The 18,348-nt window shown below is 38.1% G+C and overlaps 1 protein-coding gene across 4 annotated transcripts in view; it reads left to right on the top strand.

The window, feature by feature from the left end:
- Nucleotides 1-10,064, top strand: part of EXOC6 (exocyst complex component 6) — a 198,649-nt gene extending 188,585 nt beyond the window's left edge. For all 4 annotated transcript variants that reach the window (XM_063435125.1, XM_063435124.1, XM_063435123.1 and 1 more), the window contains 2 exons: nt 5,212-5,324; nt 8,879-10,064. In XM_063435125.1, coding sequence (XP_063291195.1) covers nt 5,212-5,324; nt 8,879-9,011 — 246 coding nt within the window. In that variant the 3' untranslated portion in view covers nt 9,012-10,064. The remainder of the gene's footprint in view (nt 1-5,211; nt 5,325-8,878) is intronic.
- Nucleotides 10,065-18,348: the final 8,284 nt, after the last annotated feature.

Raw genomic sequence — 18,348 nt, 5'->3', positions numbered from 1 at the left:
AGCAAGATGACACAGTGATCAACGTTTCAGTTCCAGTACAGAACTTTCGTCAGGATAGTTCTGTACTGACGAAAGTTCTGTACTGGAACTGAAACGTTGATCTTGCTGAATAAAAGCGAAGTTTTTTTTCACCATATTATCTAGTCCCCGGAGTGCTTATCTTTCTATCTGAACAGATGATGATTTATGTCCTTGAGCTCCATCATAAGGCCGCATTTTTTTCCTAAAACCGCAGTGAGAAAGCTCGTCTATAAAAATGGATGTACAGGCATAGATGCTGCCCCCACACTTCTCAGTATACATTGGAAATTGTACTTGGTTAGAGAAGGGGCTATGTACATGTTGAAGGGGTATAGATCTGAAAAGGTTTGTATATAGACAGGATGGACCTGTGGGAGGGTATGTCACTGCAAAGGAGGATTGGAATTGGATAGGGTGTATGGAGTGGCAGTGGTTGGGAGGTATAGAGGAGAAGCAAGCATACTGATGTATGTTATGTTTACTGGCACATACCGTATGAGAAGGCTAGAGTTCATATATAATATATATATTTTTTTTATTTTTTTTATAATTCTTTATTTTTATTGTGCAAGTATCAACATCCAAGCTGTATATGCCACAGCAGCCTTATCCAACATAGTATAACAAATAAAGGGTATTATTAGTATGGCGTCAATAGAAGTTGCACATTTTTAAATTATAATGATAGCAGGCGCGGAACAATAACATAACAAATGTCAGTTAGTGAGGTAAACAGTCTGGTGTGGTAAGCAATCTATATTAACTGACGTGTATATATTTATGAGTATTGGGTAGTTTAACAAGCGTGTATGTGTCTATAGTTCCTGAAGCTGTTTCAGCGCGTTTTGTGGTTATGGTATGAGAGAGCTATGGCGCCTTCTGGCGGTGTCAGTGACAGTTACATCTGTGTGTGCCTGCCTATGTGTCTGCGATTAAGGATAGGTTGATACTGAGGCAGTATGTGAGAGCATGTGTGCATCAGTTGCTCAGTGTTTGTTTTGCTCGTGTTATCTTTTTTTAAATTTGTAATGTTTTTATTATGATACAAGTTGAGCATTAGCATTGGGGTAAACATTTAGTACTTTTAAGTGCATATATAAAAAGCAGTTACAAATGCGTTTGTCATGCCCCAAGAGCATGTACTCGCGCTTTAGCAAGCAACATCGGTTTACTAAGGCATGGCATGGCAACACAATGCACATTTTTATAGAATGCTATAAAGACCTTTTTTGAATATACGTGGTTGTAGATAATGAGATGAACATGCAAGAAACGTCTTAATATGCAAGTTAGTTAGTATTATATAAAATCTGCACATTTTAGACTGCCTGTAAAGTAGGGTGTCTTTAAGTCAAACCGTCTAAGCCTAGAGGAACATTAGGCAACTCCACGTAAGAAAGAACATATTATGTGTACAGAGGCATAGCTTTGTTATATTCGGTAGTAGGCCGCGTGAGGGGAACAGGGATAATGGGAGTTATCATGTATTGTGTATCGGATAAGGTTAAAACATAGAATGAGATACGTGCTTGCTAGATATAACCTTGACATGGTGTTTACATTAATTGCAGAATCGTAAACTTAAGTCAAGCTGGACAATAGCCAGGATGGGCAAAGTAGCCTTGTGGAGTCGTGCGGTTAGTTGAATTAATGATGAGCTTCTTCTACACAATCTGTTTTACTATCTGAGGCAAAATCATAGCTATACAGAGATAAGAAAAGTGAGTCATTCGGTATGCCCGTGGTATTTGACTCTGGTATGTACAGCCGCTCTGGGTTGTTGTGGTAATACAAAATGTAAACGTTGTAAGCAGTCATATCTGATTATACCTCATATTACATTGCCACCAGCTCATCCAAAAAGGTAACAGGTGAGTATAAAAGATGTTATATGGATAAGCAGTTATAATCTGGGAATTTAGTGAGTGTCATGGTAGGTCATCTTCCGTGGGGCCTGGGGCGATCCCTATTGGTGGGGCTTTTGAGCGGCTTGTGTACCACCAAGGTATATGCCTTGGTGGGGCCCGCTAGTGACTCTTATGGAGTCATGATGCATACTGTGGTAGAGCTCCACTACAACTCACATGGGGTAAGGCAAGCACCCCGACAGCACAGGTTGGCCTCTCTAGTGGGATGAGCATGAGCCTATTGGCGTAGTGTGTGGGTGATTTTCGTGGGGTTAAATTAGACGTAGTGACAATAACTGTCGGTGACCCCTGAGGGGTTAAAATAAACACTTTGGTGCTATGCGTTATCGATACAGGTGGAGTCATTATCGGCCCATTGATAGGGCTTGTTAGAGTCTCTTGTGGGTTAAAGCTTAACAGAACAAAAAAGAAAAACAAGGGGGTTAGGTTAACTGGAGAGTTTGTGTTGTCCCAATTAGTCCTCAATAACCTACTGTGGTCTTGTGGAACTCTGGAGCCTCGATGATAACGTAGGTTGTGTGGACAAGAGAGTCTCTTTATGGGGGGTCCTCCCGCCCCGTTGTTTCTTTGCATTAGGGTTCACTGTGTTCTGGTCCCCCATTGTGAGCTGCTCCGAGGGGGTCGATGCTGGTATACTGAGTCTTTTTAGAAACTCTGTATGGTCTTCAGTGGCCGACAGGGTGTGTATTGCATCCCCCTGCGATACCACCAGTGTTCCTAACAGCCCCCAGCGGTATTTGACACCATGATCTCGGAGGGTCCGGGTGATGGGCGCGAAATTGCGCCGTTTGAGAAGGACTGTGGAAGGTAGGTCATCATATATCGAGATCCTATTGTTTGCGATCACCAGATTTGGGTTTTGTCTAGATCGCGCCATAACAGCGGTTTTCACTGTAATGTCTCTTGAGACAACTATGATGTCGCGGGTTGCGTCCGCGGGTGCTGTGGGGGCCTTCCTGACCCTGAAGGCCGACACTAGTGGTGGCCGTTCGCCTTCTGTCCGGAGTCCCAGTGCCTGCAGGACTTCGGTGGCAAACTCGAGCAAGGCTTCTTGGCCTATTGTTTCTGGGGCCCCTCGGATTCTGAAATTTTTCCGTCGGTGGCGTGTTTCTAGGGAGGTCACCGTGCGCGTAAGGTATTGCACTTGGTGGGTGAGGGCAGTGACCCGGGAGTCGGTGTCAGCGATCTTTTTCCCCCTCTCCTCTTCTCGGGTCTCAATTGCTCCCATGCGGCGATTCAGGCCTCCTATTTCCTCCTGGACCCCAGCGAGGTCCGCCTTCCACACCTTTCTCTTTTTATGTCTCCCTTAGTGGATGGGGACTGATTGGAGTCAGATTCTGCTCTCTGGTGCACTCCGCTGTGGGTCCGATGTGTTTGAGCTGTCTCATCCTCCCATGAAAGCTCTGAGTCACTCGAGCTGCGTGGCTCCGCAGGCGCCATGTCTGTTCGGGCTTGCTGTGGTGGCCTGCAGAAGGACAGCCTGATGTCTGTGTGTTTCTGACCCTCCGCTTGGGCCGTTTTTCGATGCTTTCTGCCCATCTCTCTCGGAGGGGTGTTCCAGGTGTCTAGGAGGTAAATATTTGAGCTCTGTTGCGGTATTTAAAGTCAGATTTTAGGTCTCTGGAGCGGGATCACACACTGCATAAGATAGAAGATGGCCCTACTTTATCTTATGCATAAAAGTGAAACTACGGTTAAATATAATGAATAAATAAATATAAAGGAGTGGAATAGAGGGACAAAGGGCAAAGTGACACGTTTGGTTCTCATGTAATCAATTTAAAAACAAAATTAGCACAGACAAACTATTCCACTGAGCTCCGAGAGCCTGTATGTTGTTAAATATATGTGGAGTAAGATGTGGAGTATTTTGAAGAAATATACAGATTGGGTTGGCCTAGTGCTGTGTACACATTAATGCCCCGAGCGTGTTGTATTTAATCACAATCTGTGCTTCTCTTGGATGGAGTCTTTTAAAAACTCATCCGCCTGTATGGGACCAGTGTCTGTTTCTGCATGTTTCATCGAAACCCCCAGAAACCAGTAAAGCCCAGTAGAGTTTGTAAGCAAAATATGTCACTGTTACAAACAATAATAAGGTGGATAGGAAGTAGGTTTAAAGTGGCTTTAAAGGATTATGGATTTAAATCGGAATAAAGAGTTCTGTGTTTTAGTTCAGACACATTAGCTTTTAAAAGATTACTTCTGTATTGACCAACAACCTTTGAGGCAGACCTTAAAATAATGATAGGGGATAAGTGGAATCATTTTATTTGTGTTTGGGAAACGGAATTCCCAGGCTGAAATGTGGACGTATCTGCCAGCTTGCGATTCCCACTGAGGATAACCTAACAGGAGCTGTTTAACGAACTTAACTAATAAGATCTGGATTAAATTATCCAGGAATTCCATGTATCCCCCCCATGTAGGAGCTGAAGGTTTTTACAGATGCCATTGTATTATTTTTATTTTTAGAAATGTGCTCTGTTAGAACTTCACCTGATGGTGCAGACAGCGAAATACCCAATGGGTTACATCATCACTGGAAAAAAAGGACCGTTTTCTACAGTCTCATTTTCAAATTGTTACAACGGTCATATTAGAATAACATCTATCTAGATAGAGAAAGGTTGGATATTTATATATATATATATATCAATACACACGTGCAAGAGGTTTGTACAAACGTGTGATGTTTCCTATAATTATTTTTTTTTTAAAGTACATGGTTTAAACAATATAGTATGAAAGCATATTTAGTTTTAACTTCCCCTTTTATGTTTCATTAATTGATTTTAGATTCATTTTGCTACATGCTTTTTTTGTGTTGATTCTCATACACGCAAAACCTAGCATATAGCAATTGTCAGCAGAATATTACTGGAGGTAGGGCAAGTAAAACATTTTTAAAAACATTGAATGCTCTGGAGCACGCAGTTGACAACTGTAATCTTCCAGTTATCTTATGACGTCTATAGTTCACATTTATTATCTGTGTATTTATATTGCAGTGATATTTTCCAATATATATGTTTCCTTATAAATTTAAAGCATTTTATTGGAATAACATTTAAAGTTTGCGAAGATACAATCTTCCGTATTTATGGTAACGATGTGGATATAAAATAGGCAAAGAAAAAAAAATGATGTAAGAAAATGGCTCTGCTTAGATAAGTTAACAATATGGAGATTTCCATTAGACATATCTGTTGTTTAAGAGAAAATGCGATCATATATTGATAATGATTTATGAATCTTCTAGCTGCTGGACCTCTTCATGGTTTGGGATTGGTCGACATACTTGGCTGATTATGGCCAGCCGTCGTCCAAATACCTGAGAGTGAACCCAAGCACAGCACTAATTCTTCTGGAGAAGTAAGTATACGCATCTTGCACACTATTATATAGAATACAATGTTACACAGATAGGTTTTCAGGGTTCTAATAATACGCAAAATATGTATTGTACCAAAAAAAAATTCTACTAAATATGTTTACATAAAGTGTGCAGAAAAGAAAAATCACAAATATGCATGAAAACCATAAAAAGGCGCTAATTAAAAAAATCAACACATATTGCTTCAGTTCTGAATTCTAAGAGACACCTAAACCTATTCTAACCCTAACCTAAAACATATAATGCTTGCAGACCTGATCCATATGTTGGATTACAGCATGTCTTGCTGTTCGGTTATTTGCATTGATCAGTTTTATACCAAATAAAGTGGTCACTAAAGGACCACTCTACTTCCCAGACCGAGGCTTCCCGATTGAAGCCATGGACCATCAGAGGAAGTCATTGGGCAGAAGGAACAGCAGTAGAAATGATATGCTACTACCATTCAGTTAATAGAATGAGGATCTTACACTGATAGTACCAAATGAATAGCAAATGCTTCATAATATAACAAAGTATTTAACCAGGAAAGGTACATTCAGATTACTCAGGTTTTCAAGTATGTCCTGTTTATGTTACCTTAGCCCAACATCCAGGGGTTGTTACTGAGAAAGTATATATATCCGTCATATAGTATAAAGGACAATATAATATCCATCATATAGTATAAAGGATAATATAATATTGATCATATAGTATAAAGGATAATATAATATCGATCATATAGTATAAAGGATAATATAATATCGATCATATAGTATAAAAGGACAATATAATAGTCATCATATAGTATAAAGGACAATATAATACGATCATATAGTATAAAGGACAATATAATATCCATCATATAGTATAAAGGATAATATAATATAATATCTATCATATAGTATAAAGGATAATATATAATAGCCATCATATAGTATAAAGGATAATATAATATCGATCATATAGTATAAAGGATAATATAATATCGATCATATAGTATAAAGGATAATATAATAGCCATCATATAGTATAAAGGATAATATAATTTTGATCATATAGTATAAAGGATAATATAATATCGATCATATAGTATTAAAGGACAATATAATAGCCATCATATAGTATAAAGGACAATATAATACGATCATATAGTATAAAGGACAATATAATACGATCATATAGTATAAAGGACAATATAATATCCATCATATAGTATAAAGGATAATATAATATAATATCTATCATATAGTATAAAGAATAATATAATATTGATCATATAGTATAAAGGATAATATAATAGCCATCATATAGTATAAAGGATAATATAATATCGATCATATAGTATAAAGGATAATATAATATCGATCATATAGTATAAAGGATAATATAATATCGATCATATAGTATAAAGGATAATATAATAGCCATCATATAGTATAAAGGATAATATAATATTGATCATATAGTATAAAGGATAATATAATATTGATCATATAGTATAAAGGATAATATAATAGCCATCATATAGGATAAAAGACAATATAATAGCCATCATATAGTATAAAGGATAATATAATATCGATCAGATAATATAAAGGATAATATAACCCATCATATAGTATGAAGGTCATTCTGCTAGCAATCATACAGTGTGGAAGGCATTCTACAAGTGTAAAGGACACTGCTTCACATCATGCTGTAGGCAGTGAATTCTTCTATGCATTATTAAAGGACCACTCTAGGCACCCAGACCACTTCAGCTTAATGAAGTGGTCTGGGTGCCAGGTCCTTCTAGGGTTAACCCATTTTTTCATAAACATAGCAATTTCAGAGAAACTGCTATGTTTGTGAATGGGTTAAGCCTTCCCCTATTTCCTCTAGTGGCTGTCTCATTCACAGCCGCTAGAGGCGCTTGCGTGATTCTCACTGTGATTTTCACAGTGACAGCATGCAAGCGTCCATAGGAAAGCATTATGAGCGCTTTCCTATGTGACCGGCTGAATGCGCGCGCAGCTCGTGCCGCGCGTGCGCGTTCAGCCGATGGGGAGGAGAAGAGGAGGATCGGAGGAGGAGAGCTCTCCGCCCACCACTGGAAAAAGGTAAGTTTTAAACACTTTCCCCTTTCCAGAGCCGGGCGGGAGGGGGTCCCTGAGGGTGGGGGCACCCTCAGGGCACTCTAGTGCCAGGAAAACGAGTATGTTTTCCTGGCACTAGAGTGGTCCTTTAAGGGCATCTAATTTGTATTATATAGTATGCAAGGGAACCCTGCTCTTTCAAACACATTCCACCATGATCATTCAATAAAAGTACGTTACTACACATCATGTAATATTCAGTGGATTCTAATGTTAAATTACGATGGAAGGAGGATTCTTACATGTGTCAATGTTATTTTAAAGACATTGTGCTGTAACCCTACAATGCAAAGCATGCTACACCATACAATACAATGAACATATTCGATTACAGGAGAGAGAATGCAACATTGTAATACAGACATTACTGTGTATTACACGCCACACAATATAGAGAACACAATAGGGTCAGGAAAACAAACATGTAATCCTGAACCTATAGTGCTAAAAATACTATCTAGACACCCCTTGCCCCCCTAAATATATAGTAAAATCTTACCTTAATCCAGTCTGCTGCTGCTGCCTGTGCCTCTGAACTGCCTATTTGGCTGACATTATCAGAAGGGGTGATCTCAGCCAATTACAATGCTGTCAAGGAGGCAGATCAGGAGCAGAGACAGCACAAGCCAAACACAGCCCTGGCTGCACCACAGCACCTTATAGAGATGCATTGAATCAATGCATCTCTATGAGGAAAGTTCAGTGTCTCCATGCAGAGGGTGGATACAGTGAATGGCAGTGCTGCACACTGTGCAATCTAGTAGCCATCTGAGGCCAGTGGAGATATAACCTAGGCTGTAATGTAAACACTGCTTTTTCTCTGGATAGATAGTGTTTACAGCAAAAGGTCTGAAGGGACTGATTATATTCACCAGAACAAATACAATTAGCTCTTGTTGTTCTGGTGACTATATAGTGTCCCTTTAATGTATGCTTTATATCATACAATAGAAAGAGCACATAACTATAATTCCTAAATAAAAAAAATAAAAAAAGAAAGAAAAGGTTTCAAAACCATCATACACTTCAAAGAGAAATATAATATCTAAAGAAATAGATTAGACACTCAATGATACTCAATAAAATGAGGAACCCCTTATTGTATATCATGTCCTACATGTTTGATGGGCATTCTAGAATTCACTATACCCAAGAGTAGACACATGGTGTGTGGGAGACAATCGCTCAGTTCTTGACTATATCACCAGTAGTAGATAAGTGTTAGTAACTAATTTCAATGCATTTTCTCAGTACTTTTACAATGAATAATTCACAGTTACTTTTGTTAGGTATCCATTATGTAAAACCTATATTCTTTGAAAATGGATTGTCTTCTATATCGGTATTTATTACACATCACGTGATACGGTATTTCCTTAAATTACATGTTTACAATTCTCTCTTCTTCTCAGGATGAAAGAAGGCAATAAGAGGAACAATATATTCGCTCAATTCAGGAGGAATGACCGCGACAAGCAGAAATTATTAGACACCGTAGTGAAACAACTAAGAAGCTTGGTTATAGGGATGTCACAGCACCCATAATGCAATGGGGCACTCCTGTCCTTGTCTGACTCCGATCACCATCATTAAGTAGGACATAAAAGACTGAGTTTGGGCGAACTTATCCAGACAGTTTTTATGAGCAATTCAAAACGCAGTAATAAGCAGATGTCTGTCTTTTATTTTCTGATTGACTCCAGTTTTTGCTGCAGCATATAATAAAATATATCTGAAACTGTTCTGTTGGATTAAACAATAGGCAATCCCGATTTTTAGGAGTTTTTAAATGAAATGGAATTTTATATATTGTAAACAGGCGGTATTAAAAATTGCTGTAACATACCAAACTCCAGTCACACGGTTTGTAAATATGTTGTATAAACGCGTGAATATTGCTGCTAAAACTTGCCATTTCTATGCTACCGGGGGATTTAAACCAAGATTTATTAGGAGGTCGACATTTTATATTTTGATTTTGTGGAAGGAATTTCTCATTAACCCTTTAATGGGAGAGGGGACAATGTATTGCACACAGCCCCAGCACTAGAAGATGTTAATCGATAGAGCGATAAGCTATGCTTTGCAAATACCCTGCTCAGAGCACTCTGCTAAAAGGGTTAAGATGCTGCTATCTGCATAGCAGGATTAAATATAAGGCAGACCTAAGTGCTCGCCATGGCCCAGGGATCACACAGGGGCCCAGGAGCCAAGACTTTGCTTGGCCCAATTAACCATTCCTACTTGAAGAATGATGGAGGGCCCTGCCTAGTGCCCTGTGAGATCTTATTCCTTTTCTGGCTATAGGGGAATTGTATTGCTCTAGTTTCAGCCAATCAGCTTTGCGGTAGTTAGAACCAGATACATTTTAAAGTAGCCTTAGACTGACTATTTCAATACAATTGATGGTCTACTCTAAATGTCTGTGCACTCTGGGCACCCTTAAAGCTGTACCGAGCTATACCAGAGCTGCTGATGGCAAATAGAAAAGATGTCCTACTCTGGCATTGGGTCTTTTAAGATTTAAATTATGATGACGAGGTGAAATTAATCGCTTATTAAGGAGTTAGGGAATTGCCCTAACCAGTGCAATGAAAATGTTTCAAAATCTTGTTTCCAGTAGGGGTAACGCTCATTTCAGCTATACTTTCCCTTTAAGATGGCCAGCACAGCAAAGCACATTACCAATAAATTTGGGATACTCTGTGTTGTCTCAAGGCGTCTTCCTGTCCGTGTGTGGATATGAAAGACAGACTTTGTAGTTATACTCCTTACTTGGCTCTCAGGGTTTGTGAACATGATCTATACTATGTAAATATATTCTTTAAAGTCTCCTTATACCCCAAGATTTGGAAATAAAATAATGTTGACAAAAATCCATTGTGTGTTTTTTTTTTCCCTCCCCCCCACAATTTCTGCAGTTGGAACGTATTGTTTGTGGAAAGAATAATTGATAATGTGTGGCTTGGCGCATTGCTACCCGTCACTACTAATTCATTTCCCATGTCGTCCAACACTTTGTTACCTCATTGCATATGAAGTGAATTGTTTGCACCATGGTGTCTGTCCACTCCCCTCACTATCAATTTACTCATCTCCTCCATATAAAGCACATCTTTTTTTCTTTGGGCTATTTCATGTCTTTTCCCACGTGAACATTCTAATGTATCACCTCATTGCCCTGATTCTCTTACTATATGACCTCAGCTCAGATTCTGCAATGCCACCCAGTGACTTCTCGAATACAAAATCATATAAGGAAAAGAATACCTATAATAAGAGTTTACATGGTATGACATAAAAGTTACCGTGGCAATAATCACCATGGTATCTTGTCCTTCCTAGCATAATGACCCCAATAACCTCCCCTCATAGCATACCACCTTAAAATATGTCACCTCCATGTACCACCTTATCCATTGCCCTTATACCAGATCACTCTCCATTCTCCAGGAGCATTTTGCTTTAGGAGCTTTTTCACCTTAAACGTTTACAACTTTATGATGTCAGACTCTTTCCCCTGTACCAGATTACCTTTTCTCTCATACGACATATCAATCCAGCAGCTTGCATTCCATCACATCTTCATACCAGATACCATGTCCACAACCTTTCCCTCACACCATACCGCATCAAATACTCCCTCTTTTACTACATTAGCACCTCATCTTGTCACATTAACCCGCGTGCCATGCCACGTCATTCATTCTACCTATCACCATCAATCTCAAAGTATTCTTCCGTTCTGTTGCTTTTAATTTTGATTCACGTTTGTTTCTCCATTTTTGGGGCCTACATACCCTGTAAACAGTTTTACTCTTCCAAACAGAGGCCACTAAGAAAAACATTGAAAGGATTTATGTTATACCAGTTATAATGCATAGTATTATTTACACCCTCTTAGCCGCTTGCACCAAGTACTTCCGAAATTATTTAATTTAACCCCAAAACCACCTTCTGTCACAAGTTCATTTATCAGATTGTTATGGCACACTTAAAAGCGTAAAAGAAGAAAATGATGAATTTGAACCAGTGCTCGAATCTACCAATAAGGAGTGGTTTTCTTCTAAGAAGATTCGTTATGAGCTATGTATCATATTCACAAATGGGAACCAGAACTTTTTGTGGACAAGTATTTATTTTCATTTTATTTGTTTTTAACCAATGGTGTTTAATAAATGTTTAAATTTGGATACTTAAGTCCCACTGTTATTCATTCCATCAATTAGGGAAAAGAAAGTTTCCCCCCCTTTAGTGGGCTTCAAGCTTTTACACCTCGAGCCAGGTTTCTCTGTGGCTCTAAACCAGGTGAGCAGTATATATATATATGTTATTATCTTTTTCACTGGATTGCACTTTACAGGGAGTGCAGAATTATTAGGCAAATTAGTATTTTGACCACATCATCCTCTTTATGCATGTTGTCTTACTCCAAGCTGTATAGGCTCGAAAGCCTACTACCAATTAAGCATATTAGGTGATGTGCATCTCTGTAATGAGAAGTGGTGTGGTCTAATGACATCAACACCCTATATCAGGTGTGCATAATTATTAGGCAACTTCCTTTCCTTTGGCAAAATGGGTCAAAAGAAGGACTTGACAGGCTCAGAAAAGTCAAAAATAGTGAGATATCTTGCAGAGGGATGCAGCACTCTTAAAATTGCAAAGCTTCTGAAGCGTGATCATCGAACAATCAAGCGTTTCATTCAAAATAGCCAACAGGGTCGCAAGAAGCGTGTGGAGAAACCAAGGCACAAAATAACTGCCCATGAACTGAGAAAAGTCAAGCGTGCAGCTGCCAAGATGTTTGGCCATATTTCAGAGCTGCAACATCACTGGAGTGCCCAAAAGCACAAGGTGTGCAATACTCAGAGACATGGCCAAGGTAAGAAAGGCTGAAAGACGACCACCACTGAACAAGACACACAAGCTGAAACGTCAAGACTGGGCCAAGAAATATCTCAAGACTGATTTTTCTAAGGTTTTATGGACTGATGAAATGAGAGTGAGTCTTGATGGGCCAGATGGATGGGCCCGTGGCTGGATTGGTAAAGGCCAGACGCCAGCAAGGTGGAGGTGGAGTACTGGTTTGGGCTGGTATCATCAAAGATGAGCTTGTGAGGCCTTTTCGGGTTGAGGATGGAGTCAAGCTCAACTCCCAGTCCTACTGCCAGTTTCTGGAAGACACCTTCTTCAAGCAGTGGTACAGGAAGAAGTCTGCATCCTTCAAGAAAAACATGATTTTCATGCAGGACAATGCTCCATCACACGCGTCCAAGTACTCCACAGCGTGGCTGGCAAGAAAGGGTATAAAAGAAGAAAATCTAATGACATGGCCTCCTTGTTCACCTGATCTGAACCCCATTGAGAACCTGTGGTCCATCATCAAATGTGAGATTTACAAGGAGGGAAAACAGTACACCTCTCTGAACAGTGTCTGGGATGCTGTGGTTGCTGCTGCACGCAATGTTGATGGTGAACAGATCAAAACACTGACAGAATCCATGGATGGCAGGCATTTGAGTGTCCTTGCAAAGAAAGGTGGCTATATTGGTCACTGATTTGTTTTTGAATGTCAGAAATGTATATTTGTGAATGTTGAGATGTTATATTGGTTTCACTGGTAAAAATAAATAATTGAAATGGGTATATATTTGTTTTTTGTTAAGTTGCCTAATAATTATGCACAGTAATAGTCACCTGCACACACAGATATCCCCCTAAAATAGCTATAACTAAAAACAAACTAAAAACTACTTCCAAAAATATTCAGCTTTGATATTAGAGTTTTTTGGGTTCATTGAGAACATGGTTGTTGTTCAATAATAAAATTAATCCTCAAAAATACAACTTGCCTAATAATTCTGCACTCCCTGTATACTACATCAAGAATTTCCTTTTCTGCCGGTGTTTTCTCCTGAGTATATTTACAAAGAAAAGAAGAGGGAGGGTGTCACCTTAATACACTAAGGCGTTTGTGATCTGAGCCAGTCCATTTTTTGGCTCTACAAGTGTGAGTTTGACCATTATATGTTTCTTCAACTCTCCTTTTTTTGTACAATCTAAACTATATTTCTTTTTCTTAATTTAAAGCTCAGCTATAGATTCCATCTCAGTGTTTATATAGGGGTAAGTGTACTCCTTTTTTTTTTTTTTTTTTTACTTTTTAACGCTCCACCACAAGGGTTAGGTTGAGGGTTTTTACCTTCCCTTACCCTCATTCCATTTTTTGGTGGGTTAAGAGATTCCCAAATGGGCATGGTAACAGCTATAATATGACATTTCTATATTACTTTTTAAGCTCCCTTTTGCACAGAACACCTTTTACAAACTTTAGATTATTCACAGATACGCCAAGACATGCACGCACCTAAACAATATATATATAAACAAAATTAAAAAGTGCTTATCTTGTCCTATTGAAAACAATGGATTAATGAGATGATATTTCTCAGTATTTGAGAAACCTTGTGTGGGGCAGCCAATAATAACTCTAGATCACATAGAGATAGCGGATTGCAGAATACTACATTAACCCCTTAAGGACCAAACTTCTGGAATAAAAGGGAATCATGAGCAAAACAGGAGCATTTTGGGTGGAAAGTACTAAATGTTAAAGTTGTCAGTTTCCATGGTAATTGCTCTTTAAAGCCGCACTTGTTTTTCATTGATAAATCTCCCGCTTAGTGTTCAAAACATTAGGATATCCTCCATGATATCAACTGCATTTTATTGCTCAATATTTCTTTTTCAATATTTAGCTTTTACCCAAACCAAAAAAGTAACTATACTTTATTAGTCCAATATCCACTATACCAGGAGTAGGTAACCTTCAGAACTCCAGGTATTATGGACTACATCTCCCCTGATGCTTTGCCAATGTTATGGCTGTAAGCGCATTATAAGGAGATGGAGCCCACAATATCCGGAGTGATGAAGGTCACCTACCTCTGCTATATTAAAAATTGAATTGCCATAGTAACTACTATATTTTATCATTGCAATACCAACTCTACTATATTGGGTTTATTCCAGTTGTAGGTATTTTATATTGCTAGATTTGATTGCTTTTTTTCCCTACGATATGACAATCACAACTAAAGTGCAAATCAGTGGATATAAAAGAAAAAATATGAAAAAAAAAACCAAACTTTCCTTGACAATGAAGGGTTTACCCACAAGACTTTCTCTGGTCTTTAAATACAAATAGTACAAGTCTAGGGGAAATGTGCTTAAAAGCCACAACATATAACACAACTATAATGGTGTATAACAAAATGTAATGGCATATTTTACAATTGGCCACTCACATTTAGTATGCCAAATTCTGCCTTGTAAAACATTTCTGATCTTCTAGCAATCAGAGAGAAAAATAGAGCAATATAGTGCAAGTAAAAAAAATGTATTCACTTGCATCAAAATGAATAATCGCAGATATAATCACAAAAGTCACCACAAGTTGTCCTATGCATTTTGTCGTCTTTGGGACTTCTTCAGAGACCATTGATATATTAAGAGATATAATAAAAATTTATTTTATTTTTATTAATATATGAATGGCCCTGAAGAAGTCTCACAAAGGACGAAAAAAGCATAGGGGTCGCCATAGGGGTTCGGTTCCGCACCATAGAATACTCGTTGAGAAGTGTGCAGACTCCCTCTTCCTATGGAACAATATGGTATCTTATAGCGTTATCTATGGCTGTTTTAGAAGTTTGTGAGTGTAAATCGATATTTTTTTTCTTTACACCATTTTAAATAGACAGAAATAATGGCACTATTGAGTTTTTTTTGTTTGTTTGTTTTTTAAAGGAGGTGCAAAAGTGTCAGTGACTATTGAGTTTTTTGTTTAAGGAATAAAAAATATTCTTCAGATTGCGAATTAGTGTTTTTTATTTTCTAGTAATATTAATCATTTGTGAATGTAATCGATGATGAATTCATCAAGAGAAAAGAGCGTGAGATGAATACAAAGTGTTAAGGGAAAAAAAATCCCCAATGTATAAAGGATGGAGAAACTGATAATTTGCACACAACTGGCACTTACATAAAAGCAAATGCAACAATTTTCATAAATAATCCCAAAAATGTGATGCTTACCGACTGCTGATGAAGGGTTAAAAACAATTTGTGCCTCAATAAAGCATATCTTGATCCACAAAAGAACCACTGCAGTATTCACGTTAAATATATTATTTTAAATTTTCCATCCCAACAGTAGTCATTCTGTATTTTAGCATTTTTATTTAGCTATGTTATTGTGTATCAAATTACACCTATGCTATATTGTTTTCATTCTAGAACCAGCAGGAAAATGATTTAGAATTCTATACTTTATCAACAAATCGCTGCTGCACGGTGTTCTAAAATTCCAGTACCAGCTACACTATATTTAGAAATTCAGACAGCAGCTTTATTGTCAATTGGCTTATTTGCAAGTATTATTTAATGGGTTGTTGATTTTTTAAAATGGAAAATATGTCCATTATATCCACTCACTTAGGATCTCTCATATATTGGCTTTCTTGTGTTTTCTAGTGGCAAATTACTTTGTATCGTGAAACGATAGAAAGGTCTTAAGTCGAATATAAAACTCTTTTAGTGCAGTTTGTGATCAGGGGAATTGACCATCTTGGGAGATACATTTGAAGCTGTAAATTATTGAGAGTGGGCTCAAACTCTGAGAGATTTATACTGATGGGTGCTATAAATTATTAGCACATATATTTTATGTCTCCACTTGCACGGATAATGCTGTGAATGTGAAAAGACATATGTATATCGATTTATGCTCTATGCCCATATTTGTGACTCCCAGCGTAATAAGATAAACATTGAGCTACTACAGTAAATAAAGATATCATGTTTTGTGAATGAGTATGTAACCTTTTAGCGATGACGTAGCAAATCAACAAACCGCAGTGGTGGGTTGGTATATATTAAATTCAGGCACACCAGCTGTTGGTGACTATGACAATAGTGATGGGCTATAGGATGTCTATTAACCCATTTTATTATTTTTAGCATGTTGCTATTCATTATACAATGCTGCAGAAAATATTAACAAGTAATAATAATATGATCACACCCGGGAAACACATATCTAATAAAAATAAATAAATAAGATATTTAAATATATCTATGAAAACATGAGAATGCTGTTTAGACCCTGGATATTTTGGATATGCATGGTAGAGTAAGTAGAGAATTAGCTATTGTAGTGATAATACAATATTGCACGGCTGTGAATAATATGACATTTGTTAAATTGTGTTAAAAAGAATGTATCTAGTCAATTGACTAGGTACACATGTGCGTTGCGGGGTTATTCAGGGGTCAAGGTGTGGCGCATTGCTATCAGTCGCGAGTGCATTAGTAACGACAGTTGCAATGCCCTCGTGAACTTGCATGCAGAGGTCCGCGCAGACAATGCTCTGATTGGAGCGCTTGTCGCGAGGGCGCTCTGGTGTGGAAAAAACACGATATATAACACGATATATAAGGCGCCCTGAGGTGATATTTGGTGCCAGAAGAAAGAAGAAAAGTTAAATGTAGAGCAGTTTTTCCCCGCTGTCCCTCCCTATAGTTCATTTGTCGTGGTCTTTTATTGGGGTTGAGGTCACCTGCCTAATTTAAAGGGGGTGGGGGGTGGACAAGCTGAGTTTCGTTATCATTTTGTTTAAGTTCTGGCTAATAGGGCGGAACTCTGGTGACTTATGTGTTAAATCTCTGGGGGTTTAAAGACTGGAGAGGTTGGGTTACAAATTACGTGTTTTAGAGAAAAGAAGTTACGTTTGTAATAATTTGTAAACTAAATAAAAGACCACGGCCTTTTTAGCACACATCTGAGTCTGTGTTTTTTATTATTATATTTCTGTGTCTTACTATGTTATGTATTACTTGCAATGTTACATTAGATCATTGCTACTGATGAATTATTCCATATAGTAAACCTTCTTATTGGAACGGTACAGCATGACAATTCTGATATTGGAATTTACTGAATATGTTGCTACTGCTAAATGATACAATAATTGTAAATGAAATTGTATAAAATAATATGGTTGCCACTGGAGTCATACAATATCACTATCAATTGATGCAATGTAGTAGAGCAGTTATTGGTCTAAATTCAGTGGTTCCAATCTTGGAGTAAGACATATCAGGGAAAGGAACAGACAATAGAAGGGAAAAAAACAGGCGCTAAACTCCAAAAACGTAAACCAGTGCATCTTCAAACCACCTCAGTGTATTGTCACTTCGTACACTGTGCATAAGGAAAAAGTTGATAGCACAAACTCTCGGTTCTATTTGCACATCACATTTTTTTCCTTTCAATATATCAGGGAAAACCAACTCCCAAAATCACACCTACTTTATTTTTCTTTTTACCTTTATCAATGGTTATTTCATATTTACAAATATTACAAACTCGTTTTCCTGACACTGTAGGGTCTTTAGATTCCCCCTACCCACAGGGTCCCACTCCTGCTGGGCTGAAAGGGGCTGAAGGGGTTAAACAATTACCTTTCTCCAGCGCCGGGCTCCCTCGGCTCTGGGGAACTTTCGTTCTCCTCCAGACGTCGGCACTGAATGCGCATGTGCGGCAAGAGCCGCGAGCGCATTCAGAGAGTCCATAGGAAAGGATTACTCAGTTAAATGTGAGCAAATCGTTGTTTACTATGCATATGCAGCACTTTTCTGAGATGGATAGAGGAGATGGAGATGCAGGAAGGAGGAAAAACAACGAATGAGACGTGGGGATTTTAATGGGAATAATGAAGGAAAATGGGAGGAGTGACTGAAAGAAGTAAAAAGGATCCGGGCATGTTTAGTATATACATATGTCGCTGCCATTTCATCACTGGAGGCTGGGCTTCCT

The sequence above is a fragment of the Pelobates fuscus genome, chromosome 10 (assembly GCF_036172605.1).
Source record: "Pelobates fuscus isolate aPelFus1 chromosome 10, aPelFus1.pri, whole genome shotgun sequence".
Lineage (NCBI taxonomy): Eukaryota > Metazoa > Chordata > Amphibia > Anura > Pelobatidae > Pelobates > Pelobates fuscus.
The sequence above is the reverse complement of the archived record's forward strand: the minus strand, read 5'-3'. Positions and strand labels throughout refer to the sequence as shown.